Source organism: Trachymyrmex cornetzi, unplaced genomic scaffold (assembly GCF_001594075.2).
Source record: "Trachymyrmex cornetzi isolate Tcor2-1 unplaced genomic scaffold, Tcor1.1 scaffold88, whole genome shotgun sequence".
Lineage (NCBI taxonomy): Eukaryota > Metazoa > Arthropoda > Insecta > Hymenoptera > Formicidae > Trachymyrmex > Trachymyrmex cornetzi.
The window spans coordinates 682,625-703,478 of NW_017300223.1; the positions used below are offsets into that span (position 1 = coordinate 682,625).

At 34.1% G+C, this 20,854-nt stretch overlaps 1 protein-coding gene across 2 annotated transcripts in view; it reads left to right on the plus strand.

The window, feature by feature from the left end:
- The window catches only part of LOC108769283 (SUN domain-containing ossification factor), a 52,954-nt gene that overhangs the window by 25,916 nt on the left and 6,184 nt on the right, over window positions 1-20,854 (plus strand). The window contains exons 1-3 of one of the 2 annotated variants that reach the window (XM_018520175.1): window positions 9,372-9,653; window positions 13,420-14,033; window positions 14,161-16,079. In XM_018520175.1, the coding sequence (XP_018375677.1) occupies window positions 9,499-9,653; window positions 13,420-14,033; window positions 14,161-16,079 (2,688 nt within the window). In that variant the 5' untranslated portion in view covers window positions 9,372-9,498. Of the gene's footprint in view, window positions 1-9,371; window positions 9,654-13,419; window positions 14,034-14,160; window positions 16,080-20,854 lie in introns of those variants that run through there. The other variant, XM_018520174.1, reaches the window with a different exon arrangement.

Sequence of the window (20,854 nt, forward strand, 5' to 3'; positions counted from 1 at the left end):
GATTACTTAATTGTAGCAAAGATCTTCTAAGATATGTCATTTTCTATGAATACAGGGATATTACGATTAATAATGCCAAAGACTTGTCAGACAACAAATAGATGATTATAAAAATTTACTCACTGACTTCATTTTCTCAAAAATCGCTATAAATAATATATACAATGCTTGTAGTACAAACCATTTTATACAACAAATTAATATTATATTAGCTATCTACAGTCAAAAAAAGGGATTTTTCTGCCGTGTCTTATTTGAGTTATAAGCATTTTGACAATCAACCCCGTACGACAACCAGCCCCGGTCTCCCCTAATTATAAAAGTACATCACCAGAAAATAATTGAAATTAGACCTTCGCTGTTTCTTGTTCTTATTTTTCATATATGGAAGACGTAGTATGAAGAAGACTTAGTACAGTCAAAACGTTTCCGATTAATTTGTAGGAAAAAAACTAGTTTAATTCTTAAAATTGTATATTATAATAAACTAGTTTATTTTTAAAGATCCAATAAACGTTGCTCGTGTTACTTGACCTTTCTAATGATTAAGAAAAAAATATTTTTAAAAGCATTGAAGACAAATGCAGTTAATTGCATGTCATGTAATTACAATCGAGAACAAATCAAGATTTTTGTCAAATATTTGAAATAATTCCAAATGTTTTAAGTCATCCCTTATTATTGATTCACAGATCGGAATGATACGCCTCTAGAGCCTTCGTAATATACTTATGTGCATTTGCATATAATAAAGTTTTCTTTTAATACTGCTAAGTGCTTGTGTTATTTAATAAAATCCCACAAGACTGTATTCGTTTTATTGAGGATCGGATGAAGCTATTCTAGCTGCCAAGAAAGATATTTCAAAACATGTCGATCGACACGGTATAATATTATTAACCGCGACGTCTAGTTGTATCTATTGCAACCATCGAGCAGCTAATATGATATACGGTGCTGACGTTTATCGTGGAAAGAAAAACCGCTTAGCACCAGAATGTTCATGCGTCTTTAAACGATAAATTACACGATATATATAACTACATTTTCTTTGTATGATGTTTTACAGCTCTGGCTGTAATCGAATTGCTGTCGTGATCGTGTTGTTATCAGATGGTATTTCTTCATTTTAGTGCGTAATAAAGATGTACTCGCGTAATATTTTAGTATTTATCTATATGTCATTTATATATATGTGTCTATCGCATGTTTCCGTGGAAAACGCTTCCAAAGGTTTACAATTAGTTTACGCGCGTGTATCCACTAAACCATCCTTAATAATGGGTCGTGTGGAATGGAATAGCGATTACATGCAAACATATCGGTTTCGCAACGAGTCACGTTTCCGTTCCGAGCATTCCGCCGCATGCTCGTACGCTGCACATGCACTTCAGCGACCGTCGTCGCGGCAGCCGGCAGCGCGCCGACTAATCGCGCAGGACAGATCGATCGACCTTACGGAGGTGACAAAGACACGTGGAAGCCGATACCCACATTCGACGGTCGGACACGCCTTGAAAACTTACCTAAACCGTGAAGAATTCCGCGACGACGATTATTGAGTTTTCGCGTGGGTTGCGGCCGAATAAGAGAACAGGAAGAGAAAAGCCGACACGACGAGCGCGGTCGCGTGAGACCGCGTTTCTTTTTCCTCTCCGTCGAGAGCGAGATCCAGCGCTAATCAGGATAGGTTTACGACAGGCACGTCTGAGTACGCGATCTATAAATCTAGTCCACATGAAAGCTGTCGTCTCTTACTGAACGTAACCTGAACGGTACGATTTTATAGTCGAGTATCTATTGGAACGTTTCTTTTATTTTTTTTAAATAATATGCCATAAACGTAGGCGGTCGGGCGACGTAGGCGCGGTTGCGAACACGCGGAACGAAATCCCGCAACGGAATTCATCCCTACGACAGTTTTCACGTCAGCGACCGTATCTTAAGCTATCATTTGGATATATCCGCCATCCAATCTTGTTATCGCGTGCAGAATATTCCTTGGAAAGTATTCGCCATAACTGGACATAATAATAGGATAGGAAATCTAATGTTGATAATCTTCGATAAATCCCTTCTATTTACCGATCGTGTACAGAAAGTCCAGAGACGGTGATGCGCTCTGATTTCTATAACACAAACGCATTATGTTGCGTGTGGGCTATGGATTTCCGTGCCAGTTTTCTCTGGTGATTGAAAGGGCCAAGACATGTTTCAGTTCGGTAGATTGTTAATATACAATCGATTTCGACCACGCGTCCCGTTATTACGATCTATTAGTTGAGAGAAATCGCGTCTTTGTATCTATAGAACCGAAAAGAAAAGTCTGTCCCATGGCTACCAATTTGTCACATTAATTTCCTTCATTGAATGTCAATTTATATGGCCTACTAGGCGTGTAAACATGAAAAAAATTTTTAAGCGATAACAAAATATTTATCATCGCTTAATTCTCGATATGTTGAGACATGATCAATTCTCATCCTTCTCTTTCACGTTCGCCTTATATTCACTACAACTATCGATCATACGACTTTCATTAATGAATAATAGCCGTTAATGATGCTTTGATTGTTAGCTACGCTTAACTAATACATATTTCTAATTCAAATTTCTAAGTCAAATTTTAGGCTATTTTAAACCATTTTAAGACCATAAATTGAATTTTTCCTATTTTGAAAGATAGATGGTCTCAATTATATAAATTTACAATTCATTTAAAAAACGCAATTTGATATATTTGATTATAAATAAATAATTAATTTAGATGTTTAATTATACAAAATTATATTTAGCTGATTATATATGTATGAAATATGATGCTTTCATTATTTTATTGATGGGATAAGAGAAGAGAAAAAGGGATCTTTGGATGTGTGTGTATCTCTCAAAATTAAATTTAAAAAAAGGGAAATTATTATTCTAATATATTATAAATACATTTAATATCGCGCGATAAATAATTAATGTTTAAAGTCTAAATTGTGAAATGACCGAACGAGGGTGTAACGTTAGAAAGGATCTATGGCCAAGAGCACTCTTACATTTTTATGTGCCTTACGAGAAAAGGCTATTTAGAAAGCCGTTAAGTCGATAGAATTTCCAAGCTACTTTCGTGCGTAGTCACTTCGTGATTTCGCTGTCACTCGAGATTTATCGATCGCCTAAGTACACGCAATGGAGGATACAGTGCTTACTAATATGAACAGGAACATTATTTATATAGTGCCATCACAAAGAGCCATCGATATCCGATTGAGAAAGTGCGCTTCTTGAGAACTCTCCGAGTGCATTCAATTACACACATCCAATTGTCTGATTATATATATGTATATGAGATACATAAATTTCGTATCGGTTTTCAGCGTGATGTACGTATTGGTTTTCGGAGAGAGAAAATATGTTTTTGAACATTGAAGACTGTTGAAATACTCGATTATCATCTCAACGGTATGTTTTCTTGCGATTTATATTTTTATTCCGTAATATACATATATATGTATAAAGTCTGTCTGTCTTAAATTTTCTATATATGCTAAATTTATGGATTATATAATTATACGTTATTGAATTTTAAAATAATGTTAGATTTTGCGCGGAAAGAAATTCCATTTTAATTGCAAATGCGCGTTCAATTGATTTTTACGATAAAATGTAAGAAAAGATAAGGACTAATGACTTTTCTATTGAACGTGCATCGCTTACTTAATATTGACATTATTACACTGTGCTGTACATATAAACTTTATATTATAAAGTAATATTTATTAAAATTTTAATAACCAATATACAATTTATATTCCTGTTTAACCCTTTATTACTCGCGTGGGGTGTCCCTGCTGAGATACCTCGATCTTATAAATTTGTTAAATGTGTGAATGCTATTTATATATACATTATTATATTTAGTACAATTTGTTTCACAATTTAAAAAAAGTTTGAAAATTTTTGTATAAAGATATATATGTAGAATATGATCAGACTTTATTAATTGTAAATCATCAAAGGGAACGATAAAAATTGAGATATAATAATGTTGGGATATATAAATAACACTCAATACGAATAATTATTAGGTGTTAAACTTAATTCCTGCCGTTTTTCGTCTCCAAAATTGATTTGTTTCGAAGGGACGATGAATGAATACCTTAATCAAAGTAATTTCCTCCATTTTCTACTTTATTACTAATTAATAATACTTTAATAATAATACTTTGATTAAGGTATTTTTCTTCGAAACAAATCAATTTTGGAGACGAAAAACGGCAGGAATTAAGTTTAACACCTAATATGTTAAAAAATGTAATAATGTAGAGATAATGACTTATTTCCGACGTAACGTTATAAATAACCTCCTTATTTTTAATTTCTGTAAAAATTTAAATTGTTACATCTAATAATCTAATATAAATATGAATAATTCGAATTATATATAATGTTTTTACAGCGCAATTCATAAATACCTAATTGTATAAATAACTTATTTTCTATTTTTTTCCGTTTCGCTCTTCAAATTTTTAGTCTTACTTCTTATTTAATATCTCGCTCGTTCCGTATTTCTTTGTTTATTAAGTCGGACCTTTGACTTCAATGAATTAATTTTTCCACGCTTATATTTCTAGCATTTATAATGCGCGTTAATTATGTTAGTTAGATGACATTTGAAATTCTTAATGCGTAAGCTCCGTATAATTGACTGTCGCGCGCGCGCGCCGCGCATTGACGTTTCCCTCGTATAATTGGTGTAATTCTGAAGGTAACATGTATGTTCATAACTATGATATATTTAATGATAACTTGTTTATAACGTGTAAAAGACGTCTGGAAAGGAAAAACTGGCCCAAGAGTTGTTCTAATTCTACGATTGACAGATTTATAGGAATCTAGTTTTTTTATACGCATTGCCTTCGTTATCTAGCAAATAAATTTCTTTGGTTAATTATTGTGTTTTCACCATTGACTGCTATTTATTAGTTCGCCGCGCGTAAATCTCCTGTCTCGGTTCTTCTCATGAATAATATAAAAAAAATATTAATATTTTTTAGAGAAGAAAATGGTATTATGGCCAGTGTATATATTGTGATTCCTCTTAATATCTCTGCTATTATATAACGAATCCTAATGATTACTTGTGGAATTATTTGTTCAGTAGCTCGCCGTTACACCATGACGCTAATATACCAATACTCAATAGCCAGTACTTATTATAACATTTTTACTTTCAAGCATTTCGAATCGTTTCTGAAATTTTAGCATTTAATATTATACCTACTTCCTCATTTTTCTTAAACTTGAACGTATTATCATACGAATATATGTATTTTTGAATATGTTGTTTGCTATTTAACATTTTGTTTGACTATATATATTTTGAGTTATGCAAATTTAAACAATAGCATGGAATTTTGCTAATATGGCCCTCTATAGGTATTGATTACTCACGGCCTTTTTTTGAAGTTTTTATATCAAAATAATTATTTGATAACCGATTGTAGCTCTACTGTTAATCTATAGTTTATATTACATATACTATTTTTAGTACTGACATTTTTAGTATTGAGCATCTTATATGTAGAAATTGTGTGAATGTCTATACATTTATTTGCATACATTTAAAAATGTTTTACTTTTTTATTAATTTTGTGACTGAATATTGTTTTCTAAATTAAATTAATTTTTTAAGGCTATTTTTATGGTGGGCCATATTATCACCCATCTGTTTTTTCGAGTCATTATGCAATGTCGCCATATTTTTATTAATAGTGTTTTAAATAATAAATATTTCATAATTTTGAGATCAGAATCGATTCAATGACATTTTAACGAATGTAATTGTCGAGTTTTAAATTTAAATATTGATTATTAATCAATTAGTTATTGTGTTAAATATAATTGGGGTGCCATAATACTACTTTTTCCTCTATTATTTTAGTTGTATTTATTAGCGTATCTATTTTTCTACCATATGAGAAATCAAAATATAAGAAATTGTACATTTATTATAAAAATAATATTAAATTGAACATTACAATCCACTCAATTGTTAGATTGCATTCTTATTTTAGTTTCTTCTATTTTCTATATTTTGTTAACTATATATTATTTGTCGCAATTGAATCAAATAGATTAACAATCCAATGAATATAAAGCTTATATTATGTCAGAATTGCGTGTTAAGCGCTTTTATCTAACACACTTTAATGTCTTTATCTGTGTGTCTTGCATTATAATAGTACACGCATAATCAAGCTATTGCGTAACAATGCGAATGGTGAATGACTTCTAAATCGCGTAGCGTTATTAATAGCCCATTGAAGAAACGGGAAATGCAACACATTTCGTTTGCCTACGTTAAATGATTGTAGTCTATGAATGAAACCTGCGAATGCCTGCAACCATAAACGTATCGCGTGCATTGATGCGAAAAATACTACGTTATGGGCGTTGACAGTAATATGTTGTTAGTTGCTAGACTACTCGACAATTATTGTTACGTCAGAATGAGAAATGATTATTTTTTTTATTAAATATTGACATGAAGTTGTAACATAGTTTTTTTATCATCTATAAGTGACATTATTAGTCCAGCAAATAATAAATAAATGATTTGTTATTGTCCTGCGCGAATATTTTAGTCTTGAGAAGAAATAATGGGCCGACGTGTCAATAATTGATGAATAATTGAAGAGATTTATATTTTTATCTTTCGGATTTTTTTATGTATACTTTTTACTCTTTATATATTGCTGGCCAGTTACTCATGTTCAGCATCGCCGTGATTCGCCGTCATTCAGTTCCCGGTGACTATTTCATCGAAACTGATTGCCATCGTATTAGTTTAGCTAGATTTTCTCGATTGCATTTGAAATGCGTGTTCGCAAGCTGCAAGCCTTGCATGGACAGCAGTCAGCAGGATTGCGGTTTCTCAACGGCAATCGTTCTCGCACAAACCAGTTCGTTCATTGATCGATATTCGCCAGACCATGAAACGATCTCAACGGAGCTTTTACCGTTCGCGGTGACATCGCCTTCGTCTGAGGGTCTGTTCACAATGCGCTATTCGTTCCGATTAAATGCACACGCGATAAGTTGGGTCGTTCGAAGTCAATTGTCGTAATCAAGATATAATAATCTTTTTTAAGGGAAGCAGTGAGCGGAAGTCGATTTTCTCATGGCGCATAAGCATAATGCATTCTGCAAGTATTTGTATTACTCAATGTACGAGCTTAAATGTTCTAAATTTTGATTTCTTAATAAAATATTAATCAAATAATTTTTTAAAAATTAATTAAGCTTTTCTTTCATCTATTTTGATTGATATAATAATTTTATTATGAAAATTTCGGTAAAAAATATCAATATTTGATGTTTAGTATATTAAAAAATTTAGTTTTAAAAAAATATAGATTCATACGATACTGATGTAGTAGCTAATGAAATTATTTCAATATTTAGTCTTTACTAGAATAATTTCATGTTTTTCATTCGAATAAGAAAGATAAACAATATATCTACAAGTCTACATTGGCTAGAATGCCAAAATATGAGTAACAAAATTTAATTGTTTATAAATTAATTTGTATGATATTATACATATATAGTTCCTTAATTACCGAGATATACGTACATATTAATTTTTTTTATAAGAGAATTCTAATTTTTTAATAATAAATCTTTAATCTTTAATTATAACTGGTCAGTCTCACAATTTGTACCAGTTTAACGAGATTTATACTAGATTTTCCGGCACGCGGTGGCTGAATGATCAGTACTTTCTAACTATGTAGTTATACTAGGACCATTAGCCGAGCCGGTAATAACAACTTGTCGACACTTCTCGCGGCCTTACACGTTAAATTCGACTCTTAAGTGTGACATCGGAAATACATTGCGGTATATACGGTCAAGATGTCGATACTTTATAAGAAAATGTATTACTATATGAGAGAAAAACTATGCAAACTCCATTTTACAAGCGCTAAATCTTTCAACGTCCAGTATAAATGAATCTTCGAATGGAACTAATGTTATATAATTACTCAGGGTTACCACAGACCTGGAAAACTGGGAAGATTCAGGGAAAAATGTAAAAAAATTTGGAATTTTTATTTGCTCACTAATTTCCTTAAATTGCTCCTATTTCAGATAATTGTTATAATTTTTTAATATTATATTTGACGTTTATAGTGAAATACGTTAAAAACTCGCACACTTTAAACGATTTTAATAAAATAAAATATAAATTTATATTCTATTCAGTATTTTTATTTGATCGCCTTTTTTTTCGTAACTACATTCTTTTTTCCAATACTAATTAATTTTTTGTTGGCTTGAATTTACACCCAAAATTTTATTATGCTATTAAGCCTTTTTATATTGTTTTTAATAATATAGGCTAACTTTCCTACAGTTCTCTTGACTTTAAATGTGTTAAAATTTACATATTTTAGATTGGAAAGTTTTTTATTTTTATCTGAAAAACCTAAAAAAATCAGATAATTTTAAAATTTATTTTCTGTGGCAAACCCTGATTGCGAAAGGCAGTTTTACAAAGGTTAAATTATTAAATATTATAAATAAGAATAAAAATTTAGAATCAAGTTTTCTATACTCAATTTTGATAGCGATAAATTCTGATGTGACATAGTAGAGAGATGCGTTTGGTTCATAGTTTCCTCGAATCAATTCCGAATATTGAATGCATATAGCAGCACTAATGGCACATTCTAAGATATATGCAGGCATTCAATAATAAACGTTGCGTGCCTCATAACTCTTAATTGAACTCTGGGATAAATAGCACGTTAACGCATAAAGTAATATTCTTGAAACGAGAATACAGTGTCAATCAAATGCCACTACATTTCATCTAACTACTCAGTTGTATTATCACTTCTGTCTTCCGCATACTATTACTGCTGTTATTAGAGAGATCGCAAACGATTGACTAGTTTCTGTTCGTATCTTTATTTACTCTGAAATTATTGCAAATCACAATGATGCGATGCGGAGAATTCATTTGAATTATGCAGTAACATTTCTTCTCTCTTGACACATTGTTGAGCGGACTGTGTATTTTTATTTCTATTGCATTAGTGTTTTGAGATTTTGGTATTTAGAATGCGAGAAAAGAATCTATTCCCCGGTAAAAGAACTCTTCAATAAATCAAGGAACAATAAATAGCTGTAACAAATTTATCTCAATTTTAAAATTTATCCTATATTTCTTTGAAGATATAACCTAGATACTCCGATCGTTCCGATTTCTAGCAATAGAGACCAACCATTAACTTACAGCACTTCCTGTTATAAAACCATCGTAAAAATAATCCAAGCAACGCTGTTCGTGCGTAAAGGGTAATAGACGCTAAGATGTGATAAAATATAAAGTGTAAAATAAATATGATAAATAAGCCGGAGAAGGGAATCGTGACGATTAGACAGAGCGAAGCAACGGTGAAGTAGTGATTGCTAGTGTGTGCGCCTCACCCTAAAATCATGGTTAAGGACACCGTCAAGAACAGCAACGGCGGATGTCCTCTGCATTGGACTGTTAATCACGCCGGGCAACACAGACATCTTCTTCAGGCGGCCGCCTTCTACCTGGCTGTATTAGCGGTCTTGTGGTGCATTCCCGCATGCATCTATCATCGGTGAGAAAGGATGTTTCTCGCGTTAACGAGAAGTTAAAACGAGCATCTTTTATAATGCTGACATATACGTTTCTTCATTCGCTTTGCGAATAAGGATAAATATTTTTACACTTATACAAGGATGCAGTTATGGAATTACGAGTTTTGTAAATCTGCTGTTCTAATTGAATGGGAAACAGTGATATTTATGGATTTTTAAAAAAGTTATTATAAGCTAAATTAAAATGTGTGTTTTATTATAGTTTTGAAAGATTTGTAAAAATTGTGATGTAATAATACCTAAATACTTACGATAAGCTTCTTTCAGAGCAAAAAGATCACTTCATGTATTTTAAAATTTACACATGTTTTATGTATTCAAAAGTAAAATTTCTTTTATACTAAAAACTTATTAAAAACATGTTTATACGATATAATCTAAAAAGTGCTCCTGTTAGTAGTAAATTGGTTTTTATTATGGGTTTTTTTCACAAATTATGCACGCTATATTCCAGTACGTTAGCTATGTTGCAAGTTTATTCAGTTCTCATCACTATGCGTCACATTTTCAACATACATGATCGTGAGTAAAAATTCTATGTATCTGAAAGTGACTGTAGTTTCCTTCGTTTTAGTATTCAAAAATGTCACATTTATCATTCGTAATTATGCGTATTATATAAACATGTAATATGTAGCGTTGTCCTTGACTGTCTTTGAGACGAATTTTATAATATTGTCGCCATGTAATTATATTCTTTAGTAACAGATACTGTATAATAGATTGATATGAACATACAGAGTGATCCGAAATTCTCGTATTCGGAGTACGGGATATGATACTTTATGTTAAAACAAACAACTTTTTTCTTTAACAAAATTGCGCTCGATAAATAATTTTTGTTAACTTCAACTTGCTCTTCTGCAAAACCTACTACTTATCGGACACAATTTTGCTAAAAAAAAAAAAGTTATTTTTTGTGCTAAAACGAACAACTTTTTCCTGTAGTAAAATTATATTTGATAAATAATTTTTACGTTTACTCGTACAACTTGAATCTACTCTTCTACAAAAACTACTTATCGGACGCAATTTTGCTAAAGGAAAAAGTTGTTTGTTTTAGCATAAAGTCATATCCTATGCTCCGAATGCGAGAATTTCGGAGCATTCTGTATATATGATTAAATATTTTAGAAATATGAAGAGAATTAATATATACGTCTTTAAAATTTAATTATTTTAAATAAATGCGAATAACTCTCGAAATTGTCGATAAAGTAATAAAAAACGAGAGCTAATAAGAATTTTAGCGCGATAATTGATGCGTGAAAATATTTTCAAAAAATACTAAGTTATTTCACAGATGTTTTGGCTCCACTTTGAGCCATCAGTATACAATGATGCAATTCCACGAATTCATTACTAATTAATTATTACTAATTAATTATATGTTCCCTGTAACTTGATCATTTAAACTATCTCCTAAAAGTACTTATTATATTTCTACTATATCTCTACTATATCTCATATCTTTAATAAAAGTACCTAATTAAAGTAGTGATATCAAAACAGTATGAGCGAGCAAAATAGACAACGCACTGGTCTGCTATGCTAGACATCCCGGATTCGGTTCCCGGTAGAACCAAAATATTTTCATACTGTCGTGTCTCCTCTCGTGTCTCGAAAGGAAACGACAATTCACCGAGAATATCTTTGCTAAGAAGTGGCTCACTTTAAAGGCCATGGCACATAGAAAACTTAAGACGTAAGACTTAAGCAATAAGCGAATCGACGAATCTTAGTAGAGACCGTAAGACCATAACGTGAGTAGTAGTGAATCCAACATATTGATTTCTTTACTACCTAATAGCGAATTTGATTGGACGCATTCAATGCATATTGGTGCACATTAAAGCCGTCGTACATAAAATAACGTAAAAAAGATATATTTATACATTAACATAAAAATCGATTAAATCCTGAAATACTCAATAAATTTTATTGTACTATTAGGTAAAATACGTATTTTATAATTCGAAATATTTGCATTTCACTTTTATACTCAAATCAAGAACAAGATCCCCTGTACAACGGTTTTAATATGCACTAGTGCGCAATAATATTTTCAATCGAATTCGCCATAAGTCTTACAATTTAAATATTATGTGTCAGAGCCTTAACAATATTTCTCTAACATAATTTCATTGTTCAAAATCGACGTTAAACTGTAGATCCCATATGTAGAACCAGCGTGCGCACCACAGGTATGAGAGAAGTTACCACGTTTAGCCACGAGTAACAGAACTGAGAAGAAGAAAATAAAAAACTAATGGTTTATGAATTATTTAACATTTTATGTAAATATATGCTAGAATACAGTATAAAATATCTCGTAAACTATTGGTTTTTTAATATCACTACCTTAATATATTTATATGCAGAATAATTAGAGGAATTATATTGTGCAAAAAAATCATTAATTCTATTTTAAAAAATGGAGATGACCTTGAAGTCTCAAAGAAATGATCTTGAGAAACATTTTTGCTCATAATATATGCCCGTTCAAATCGAACAAGATCCCCTGTAATATCTTCTCGTATCATCAAAAACAACGGAGATATTTTAAATGATCAAGTTACAGAAAACATCTTGTATAAAGGTACTTAAATCAAGTGGTTGACTTTCTTTCTTATAGTAATAAGAAATACAGCGCGAAAAGCACAGTAAAACTGTAATATACAAAATGTATAATGATTTATACATTTTTTCTAAGTCATTATTTGTCATTTTGACAAAATTGAAGAAAATTGGGAAAAAATTTAAGGGGGCATTCTCCTTTGTCGGGTAAAAAAAATCGATTTTTTTATTGCATTTTCGGAAAGTTGATAGTCTTGAAAATATATTACCAAAGCCAATAGCTGATTAGGCTGAGATAGCTGTAGGTTATTATTTACAATTAATCTATTTGTAAATCGTAGTTGAAACTTTAAATGCATTTTTCTTAAAACAGCATTTTTCAACCGCGTTAACATAATATCTCGGGAACTAAGCGTCCGATCGACTTAAATTTTTGTGTCCATTTAGTATATGTTCTTTTATTACTGGAACTAAGGAATTTAATTTATGATTATTCCATTTTATTATATAAGAAAAACGGAACAAATTTATAGGTGAAAATTAATACCATTTTTCAAAACATTACCGTTTCAACAATTTTCAATTTTTTTCTTATATTCTAGTTCCAGTAATAATGTAACATTTACAATTTAATAATTTCTTTGATTTTTTGGTTTCAAGCTACTAGAACTAACGGAATGATGTCAACGCGTCAAAAAGAAATTTTTTCATACGTCTTGCGTATCACCGTGTATTTTTTTTTATGAACATATGGACACGAAAAAATAACTTTTAAATATCTATTTTGTATAAATAAAGTTTTAAAAAGTTTCATATTAATATACTAATTCATTTCTTTGAAAAAAATTCCTGAATAATCATGTAATTTTTAGCCTTACAAAGGAGAGAATATCCTCTTAATAATAATAATAGAAATAACAATAATAGAAACAATAATAGAAATAATAATAGAAATAACAATAGAAATGATTAGGTTTATTTAATTTAAATTACTGATATTGTTCCATTTGTTAAACAATAGTTAGTATCTGTTAATCAATAAAAAATAATCTATTTTGATAGATTTCATGATTAATGAAATAAATTGAAATATGTATAAAGTACATTATAAATTATTGATTATATTATGTACGCCTGTCTGATTTGCAGGATTTCTGAGACTGGCCAGGCGGTAGTATTGACTCTGGTGGACACTGCGGCTGAATTGCAAAATCTAGCCGAGCCGAAAATCGATCACGAGTTTTCTTCGCGATCGTCTATCAAAAATTCATCATTGCTGGGCACCAATCAGGTTAGACAATCGGAGCATTTGAAGGAGACCGTACCAACAACGCAGATTCCACCGCCGCCGATCGTCGACGAGACGACAGAGAGACCGAATAACACCGATATCCTCGAAGACGAGGAAGAAGTGCTTTTACTGAAGAAAATCACTGCTGAGGAACCGCCGGAGGTTGTAGTGATCGTAAGAGCGGAGCAGAAGATCAACGCGGACGAATTAGAGTTAAGAGTCGAGGAAGAGGACACTGGTCAAGCTCAGGTGTCTGAGGAATTGTCATCAAAGATCGATGATACCTTCACCACGGCACCAGAATTAAACGACACGGCGGCCAGAGCACGATTGGTCGGTGAGAGCAGAGACGAGACTGCAGCAGTGATTCTGAATGGACTTGTCACTTCAGGTCCCACCGAGCCGCATGAGGATATACCATCTTTCAGTGAATGGGCACAAAAGCGTTTGGAGGAAGCCGAAAAGAAAAAAAGTAATTATCGATAACTCTATTGATTGATGTTTGTGATAATGAAGATAAAACATAGAACCTATTAAATTTAATGTTACTATTGTTAGAAAATCTAATATACGAGCTATTTTGTTACTTTATTTTCCAGCTCATCCGAACGCTTCCGTGCAGACCCCGGGTGGTCCAGGACGAAGCGTAAGCGGAATGAAAATTCGTAATAAGAATTATGCTTCTCCAGACTGCGGCGCCAAAATCGTAGCAGCCAACCCCGAAGCGAATAGTGCCAAGAACGTTCTGGTGTCCACGCGGGACGAATATATGCTGAACGCCTGTACATCGCGCGTCTGGTTTGTCGTCGAGTTATGTGAAGCGATACAAGCAAAAAAGATCGAATTGGCAAATTTTGAACTCTTCAGCTCGTCACCGAAAGACTTTTCTGTCTACGTGAGCGATCGTTTTCCTACTAAAGACTGGAGCCCAGTCGGTCAGTTTACTGCCAAGGATGTGAAAGACATCCAGAGCTTCACTCTACATCCTCATTTCTTTGGCAAGTTTATCAAGGTTGAACTCCAATCACATTATGGTTCGGAGCACTTCTGTCCTGTCTCATTATTTCGCGCTTATGGCACTAGCGAGTTCGAAGTGCTGGAAACCGAAACGGAGAATGAGACCTTAGAAGAGAAAAACACGGACGAAGATGATGACGAGGATAGTGACGAAGAGGAGTTGTTAGATGGTGAGTCAGCGAGTAATCTTTTCGGTAGTGCACGCGATGCCGTGCTAAGTGTAGTTAAGAAAGCCGCAGAGATCTTGGTTAAGTCCAGTGGTCTCACTGGAAACAATATCACGCAAATCCAACAAAGTATTGATCATGGCAATATCTTAGACAATTCGTACACTAGCTGTACGACACCAAGATACACGATCCTCTGTGGCAACTGTACCGATCAGAAGTTTGCCAGTGTTTTCCAGCTGGTCAGCTGCAAGAATCAGCAGTTGGATGATTTGCTTAGGATTGATTTGGTAAACAGAACTTTAAGACGAGGAAAACTGTGTGGTCTTCATGGCGTAGAAATTGAATCGTTTTGGCAGGGAAGAGAGGAGGATAAAACAAAGGATGATGACTTAATGCATTTTAATTTGGCAGAAGATTTCCAGGCGACTTTTTTAACATCTTTCTTCAAACCTGAGTATATTGTAGCATTGTGCAATGTTTTGGCAACAAAAGAACGCAAGGTGGTAATGAATACAAGTTACGAAATTCCCGTAAATAAATCCAAAGATGCTGCTAGTAAAAATATTTTATCCATTAAAGATACCGATCGCGTCGAGATCACTTTTCATCAAACTTCCTCCACTCCGGATCCATGTACTCTGGATTCGAGTTCTTCCGCTTGCAAGTCTGCCGCGTCCTCCAAGGAGGTCCGACAGCATCCATTGACTCAGGATGTTACCAAAGAGAGCGAAAATATTAGCATTGCGACCATAGAAACTTCCTCCAGTTTTCCGGAGAGCTTAGCGTCGCAGATCAAGCCTACGAAGACACTCAGCAAAGAAGATTTGAAGAAGGAGTCATCCGTACCGATTTTGGAACCCAGTAAGGAGTTTACGGAGGAGACGTTGCAGTCGAAAGTGCTGACGACCGCTGCACCGCTCTCTAATCCGACACCGACGTTGAAGATTGCTGAAGAATTGCCGGTTTTAGGAACTCCTATTGAGACATTATCCATAAGTAGTGTTCCGCTAATAAATATCGACAGTAAAGAAACTGAGACTCTTATGCCTGATATGGAAAGTGCCGAAACTGTTGCGCAAGTCAAAACGGAAAAGTCGGAAAATAACGAACAAGACGGAAGACAGGTGAAAGATCTGGGTGAGCAAGAAGCTCGATTGTCGCCTCAAGATCATCTCTCGCTGGATTCATTACTGTCCGATTTGAAAGATTTGGAGGTCGACACAGCTAACATACAGAATGGAGCGTCTAGCTCTTCGCCGACGACACAGCCCACAGCAAATGTTGTTCCTCAGAAAGAGTCTGTTTTTCTTCGATTGTCCAACAGAATCAAGGTAAGAGAGAATAATTTGGATTTAAAAAAATACTTCATCAATTAAATTATTTTAGAAAATTTGTTAGAAAGTAGATATGAAACATGAAAGTTGTGTTGAATATCATCCCTGTAATACATTAATATAACATGTGTAAACTATTTATTTATTATCGTGTCATGTAGTATCGTGTCACATCAATTAAATTATCAATTAAACAATATCGTGGCTTGTTTCGAACTTATAATTAGAATAACTTTAAATTAATATAATTAATATAAGAATATAAATACTAAATAATATTCTACATAAACGTTTTGGCTTACAAAGCCTTCTTCAGTGTTAAAAAAAAAACGCAGAAATACAATATTAAATTAACAAATCAAATAAATATCAAATACAATGAAATTTAAAAAAAAAAACCATCAGTGGTGAATATATAAAGGCCAATATATAAAGAATTTAAACGTCAAAAAGTATTATGACAGATTACAATAAAATAAGAAGATTTAAAATACTTCAGTCAACAGTAGATTACATTATGTCCCTCGATAAAACAGTTTTGCCAAATTCCTCGATTGAAATCGAGAATCCAGTTTGTCCCAGATTTGTATCAAACGATTTGAGAATTCATTAGTTACGAGTATTTTATGATATTGTTAATTTATATTCACCAACACCAATTACTTAATCGGCCGAGTGATATCTTTGAATGAATTGTGATATAATAATTTCATTTAAGAGGAATTTAAACCATTTGAATTAAGTAAATGATAAAGATAGTATCACTTGAGTTTTACTTTTCATTTTGTAAAATTTAACTTAGCGCCACAATTGTTGATATCAAATTGTTCGTACAAATAATACATACCATTAGATTAATATTTATTATTTATTTAATTTGGCATGATATAAAGAAGTGGGATTTAACTTGGCGCCAGTTTTTGATATCAAATCTTTTATAGGAATGATACATACCATTAAAGTTAATATTATTTATTTAATGTGGTATTCGAATTGCATGGAATTTAATTTGGCGCCAATTTTGTTGATATCAAATCTTTCATACGAATAATACATATCATTAGAGTTAAATAAATTAAGAAAAAAATTAAAGTTACTATTATATTTTTTCTTTGGGAAGATTAAAATGATAAAATTTAACTTGGCACCAGTTGTTGATATCAAATCTTTTATACAAATGATACATATCATTAGTTCTACTAAACAACAAACGTGATTAGTCATCAGTTTCTCGGCCGATTAAGTAATTGGTGTTGGTAAAACTGGCCCAAATGGTTAAAATTTAACTTGGCGCCAGTTGTTGATATCAAATCTTTTATACAAATGATACATATCGTTAGTTCTACTAGACAACAAACGTGATTAGTCATCAGTTTCTCGGCCGATTAAGTAATTGGTGTTGGTAAAACTGGCCCAAATGGTTAAAATTTAACTTGGCGCCAGTTGTTGATATCAAATCTTTTATACAAGTGAAACATATCATTAGTTCTACTAAACAGTAAACGTGATTAGTCATCAGTTTCACGGCCGATTAAGTAATTGGCGTTAGCCGAACCGGCCCAAATGGTGATTCTTTACGAGTCAGTTTTACAGCCGATTAAGTAATTGGCGTTGGTGCAACTGGCCCAAATGGTAATTCTTTACGAGAAGCACCATTTGGGCCAGTTTCACCAACGCTTAGCGCTTTTTTTACCTTTTTTTCAAAAAGGTAAGTTTGTATTATATCACAACGATAAGATAAGAGGTTTGTTCGCGTCGCTTGCTTCAACATGCTCCTATAGATTAAACGCGAAAAAGATGTAAGATAATTTTTGCTTTCATAATTATATTTCTAATATTTAGATGTTTTAGACTCTTATGTCCATTTCCACCAACGTAGATTAACTTTAATATATATATACACGCTTTCTACTGCATTGCACTTTCTTAAACCTGCGTACGAAAGAATATTGCAATAAAAGTTATTATAAATTTTATAAGATAATATTAATTGAAATGAACTACCAGGATAGAAAATGTATTCTTACACCGGAAAATGTATTTTACAGGAGAGAATATTTATTCTATAGCCTCACGTGTTCATACGTGTTTCTTTGTTCCATCGATTTGACAGATTCTAACCCGAATAGTTTAACGGTTAATACTAAATGCCACATTTACCTCTTGCTATCTAGAGTCAAACCTGTCAGAATGAGATGGCGAACACCTAGACACCCATTTCCTCGAAGACAAACACCTAGACACCCACTTTCTTGAAGGCAAACACCTTGACACCCACTTCCTCGAAGGCGAATACCTAGATACCCATTTCCCCAATAGCGAACACCTAGACACCCACTTCCTCGACAGCGAACACCTAGACACTTATTTCCTCGATGGCGAACACCTAGACGCCCACTTCCTCGACGGCGAACACTTAGACACCCATTTCCTCAACGGCGAATGCCTAAACACCCATTTCCTCAATAGCGAACACCTAGACACCAACTTCCTCGACGGCAAACATGTAGACAACACCTAGACACTCACTTCTTCGACGGCGAACACCTAGACGCCCACTTCCTCGATGGCGAATACCTAGACACCCATTTTCTCGACGGCGAATACCTAGACACCCATTTCCCCAATAGCGAACACCTAGACACCCACTTCGTCGACGGCGATCACTTAGATACTCATTTCCTCGATGGCAGATACCTAGACACCAACTTCCTCGATACCTAGACACCCACTTCCTTGACGACGAACACCTAGACACTCATTTCCTCGATGGCGAACACCTAGACGCCCATTTCCTCGACGGCGAACACCTAGACACCCATTTCCTCAACGGCGAACACCTAAACACCCATTTCCCCAATAGTGAACACCTAGACACCAACTTCCTCGACGGCGAACATGTAGACAACACCTAGACACTCACTTCTTTGACAGCGAACACCTAGACGCCCACTTCCTCGACGGCGAATACCTAGACACCCATTTCCCCAATAGCGAACACCTAGTCACCCACTTTCTCGACGGCGATCACCTAGGCACTCATTTCCTCGATGGCGAACTCCTAGACACCAACTTCCTCGACGGCGAACACCTAGACACCCATTTCCCCAATAGCGAACACCTAGACACCCATTTCCCCAATAGCGAACACCTAGACACCCATTTCTTCGACCTAGACACCCACTTCTTCGTCGATAAACATCAAGACGCTTAATTCCTCGACGGCGAACACCTAGACGCTTAATTCCTGAATATCTATACACCCTCTTCCTCAACGCGGTAAATACCTAGATCTTCAACGACAATCTCGATACGATATTCCATTTTAATTATAATTAATATTTTATTTTAATTCATTTTATTAATTATACTTCATTTTAATTTCAATCAATTATAATAATAATGCGCCGCGTGCACGTCACATCATATATGTGACAATGTTGCCATCGCTGATTATCACAGCCGTCATGTGTGGTTGATCATTCGAATGTGCAATGCAGAATGCTGCCATCGCTAGGTTAAGTCAAAAGCCCTCTAGTGTTGAAGAAACGAGATGGACATTTTCTCCTGGTCGACGACGTGGACGACGATAATGATGATGACGTTTCTTAATATAAAAGTTTCACATTCGTATTTTGCGTCGCAATATCTCCGCTCGTAAAGCACGTAGAGAAAAAATAAAACACTTTCATTATATATCCCGGTTGCAGTCGATTGAGCACACTTAGAACTTGATCGGTTCAGCCGTTATTCAGATCCGATAATCTCGTACTGCCGCAACTCGCCGGCTCGCGTAAAGTAGCCACGATAGGGATGGGCGATGTATTGCATTGCTTGTGTGTTTGATAGAACGGCAACACATGTGTTTGAAAAGTTTGTGTTCAAACTTTTGAGCCCAATAGTTGGCATTCGTTCGAAGCGTAAAAAAGAGTAACTTTTTTTGCGTTGAAGATGTCGGAATTTATTCCAAAAAAGCAACATTTGCGGGAAGTTTTACTCCATTATTTTATTTTAAAGAAAAGTGCTGCAGAATCGCATCGTTTGCTCGTAGATGTTTACGGTGAGCATGCTCCATCGAAAACCAGTTGTAAAGAATGGTTTCGGCGATTCAATAGTGGTGATTTTCACGTGCGTGACAAAGAACGCGAAGGTGCACCGAAAAAATTTGAAGATGCAGAATTGCAAGCATTACTCGAAGAAGATTCATGTTTATCGCTCGATAGGTTGTCAAAAGAGTTAAATGTTGATAGATCCACTGTTGGAAAACGTCTACACGCAATGGGAATGGTGCAAAAAGAAGGAAATTGGGTGCCATACAAATTGAAAGAGAGAGACAATGAAAGACGTTTAGTCATCTGCGAGATGCTTCGTCAACAACAAAGGAAGGGTTTTCTACATCGTATTGTAACTGGCGATGAAAAATGGATCTACTACGATAACCCTAAATGCTTGAAAGCATGGATGATGCCAGGTGAACCAGGTCCATCAACGCCAAAACGAAATATCCATGCTTCGAAGATTATGTTGTGCATCTGGTGGTCAGAGAGGTGTTATACGAGGGTCATTTGAAAAGTTTCCGGCCTCATCGACATAAAGTAACTGTAGAAAAAAGTTTCTTTCGCCGTCCGATAGATAGCCTTGACATAATATTCTTGAGGCTTTCGCGGGTGTTTCCTATATGACAATCTTGTGTTTCGCGGGTTTTCTCCGTGTTCAAATCCATTCTTGGAATGCCAACGTTTCGTGAACCTTGCAGTCCACTTCATCAGGGC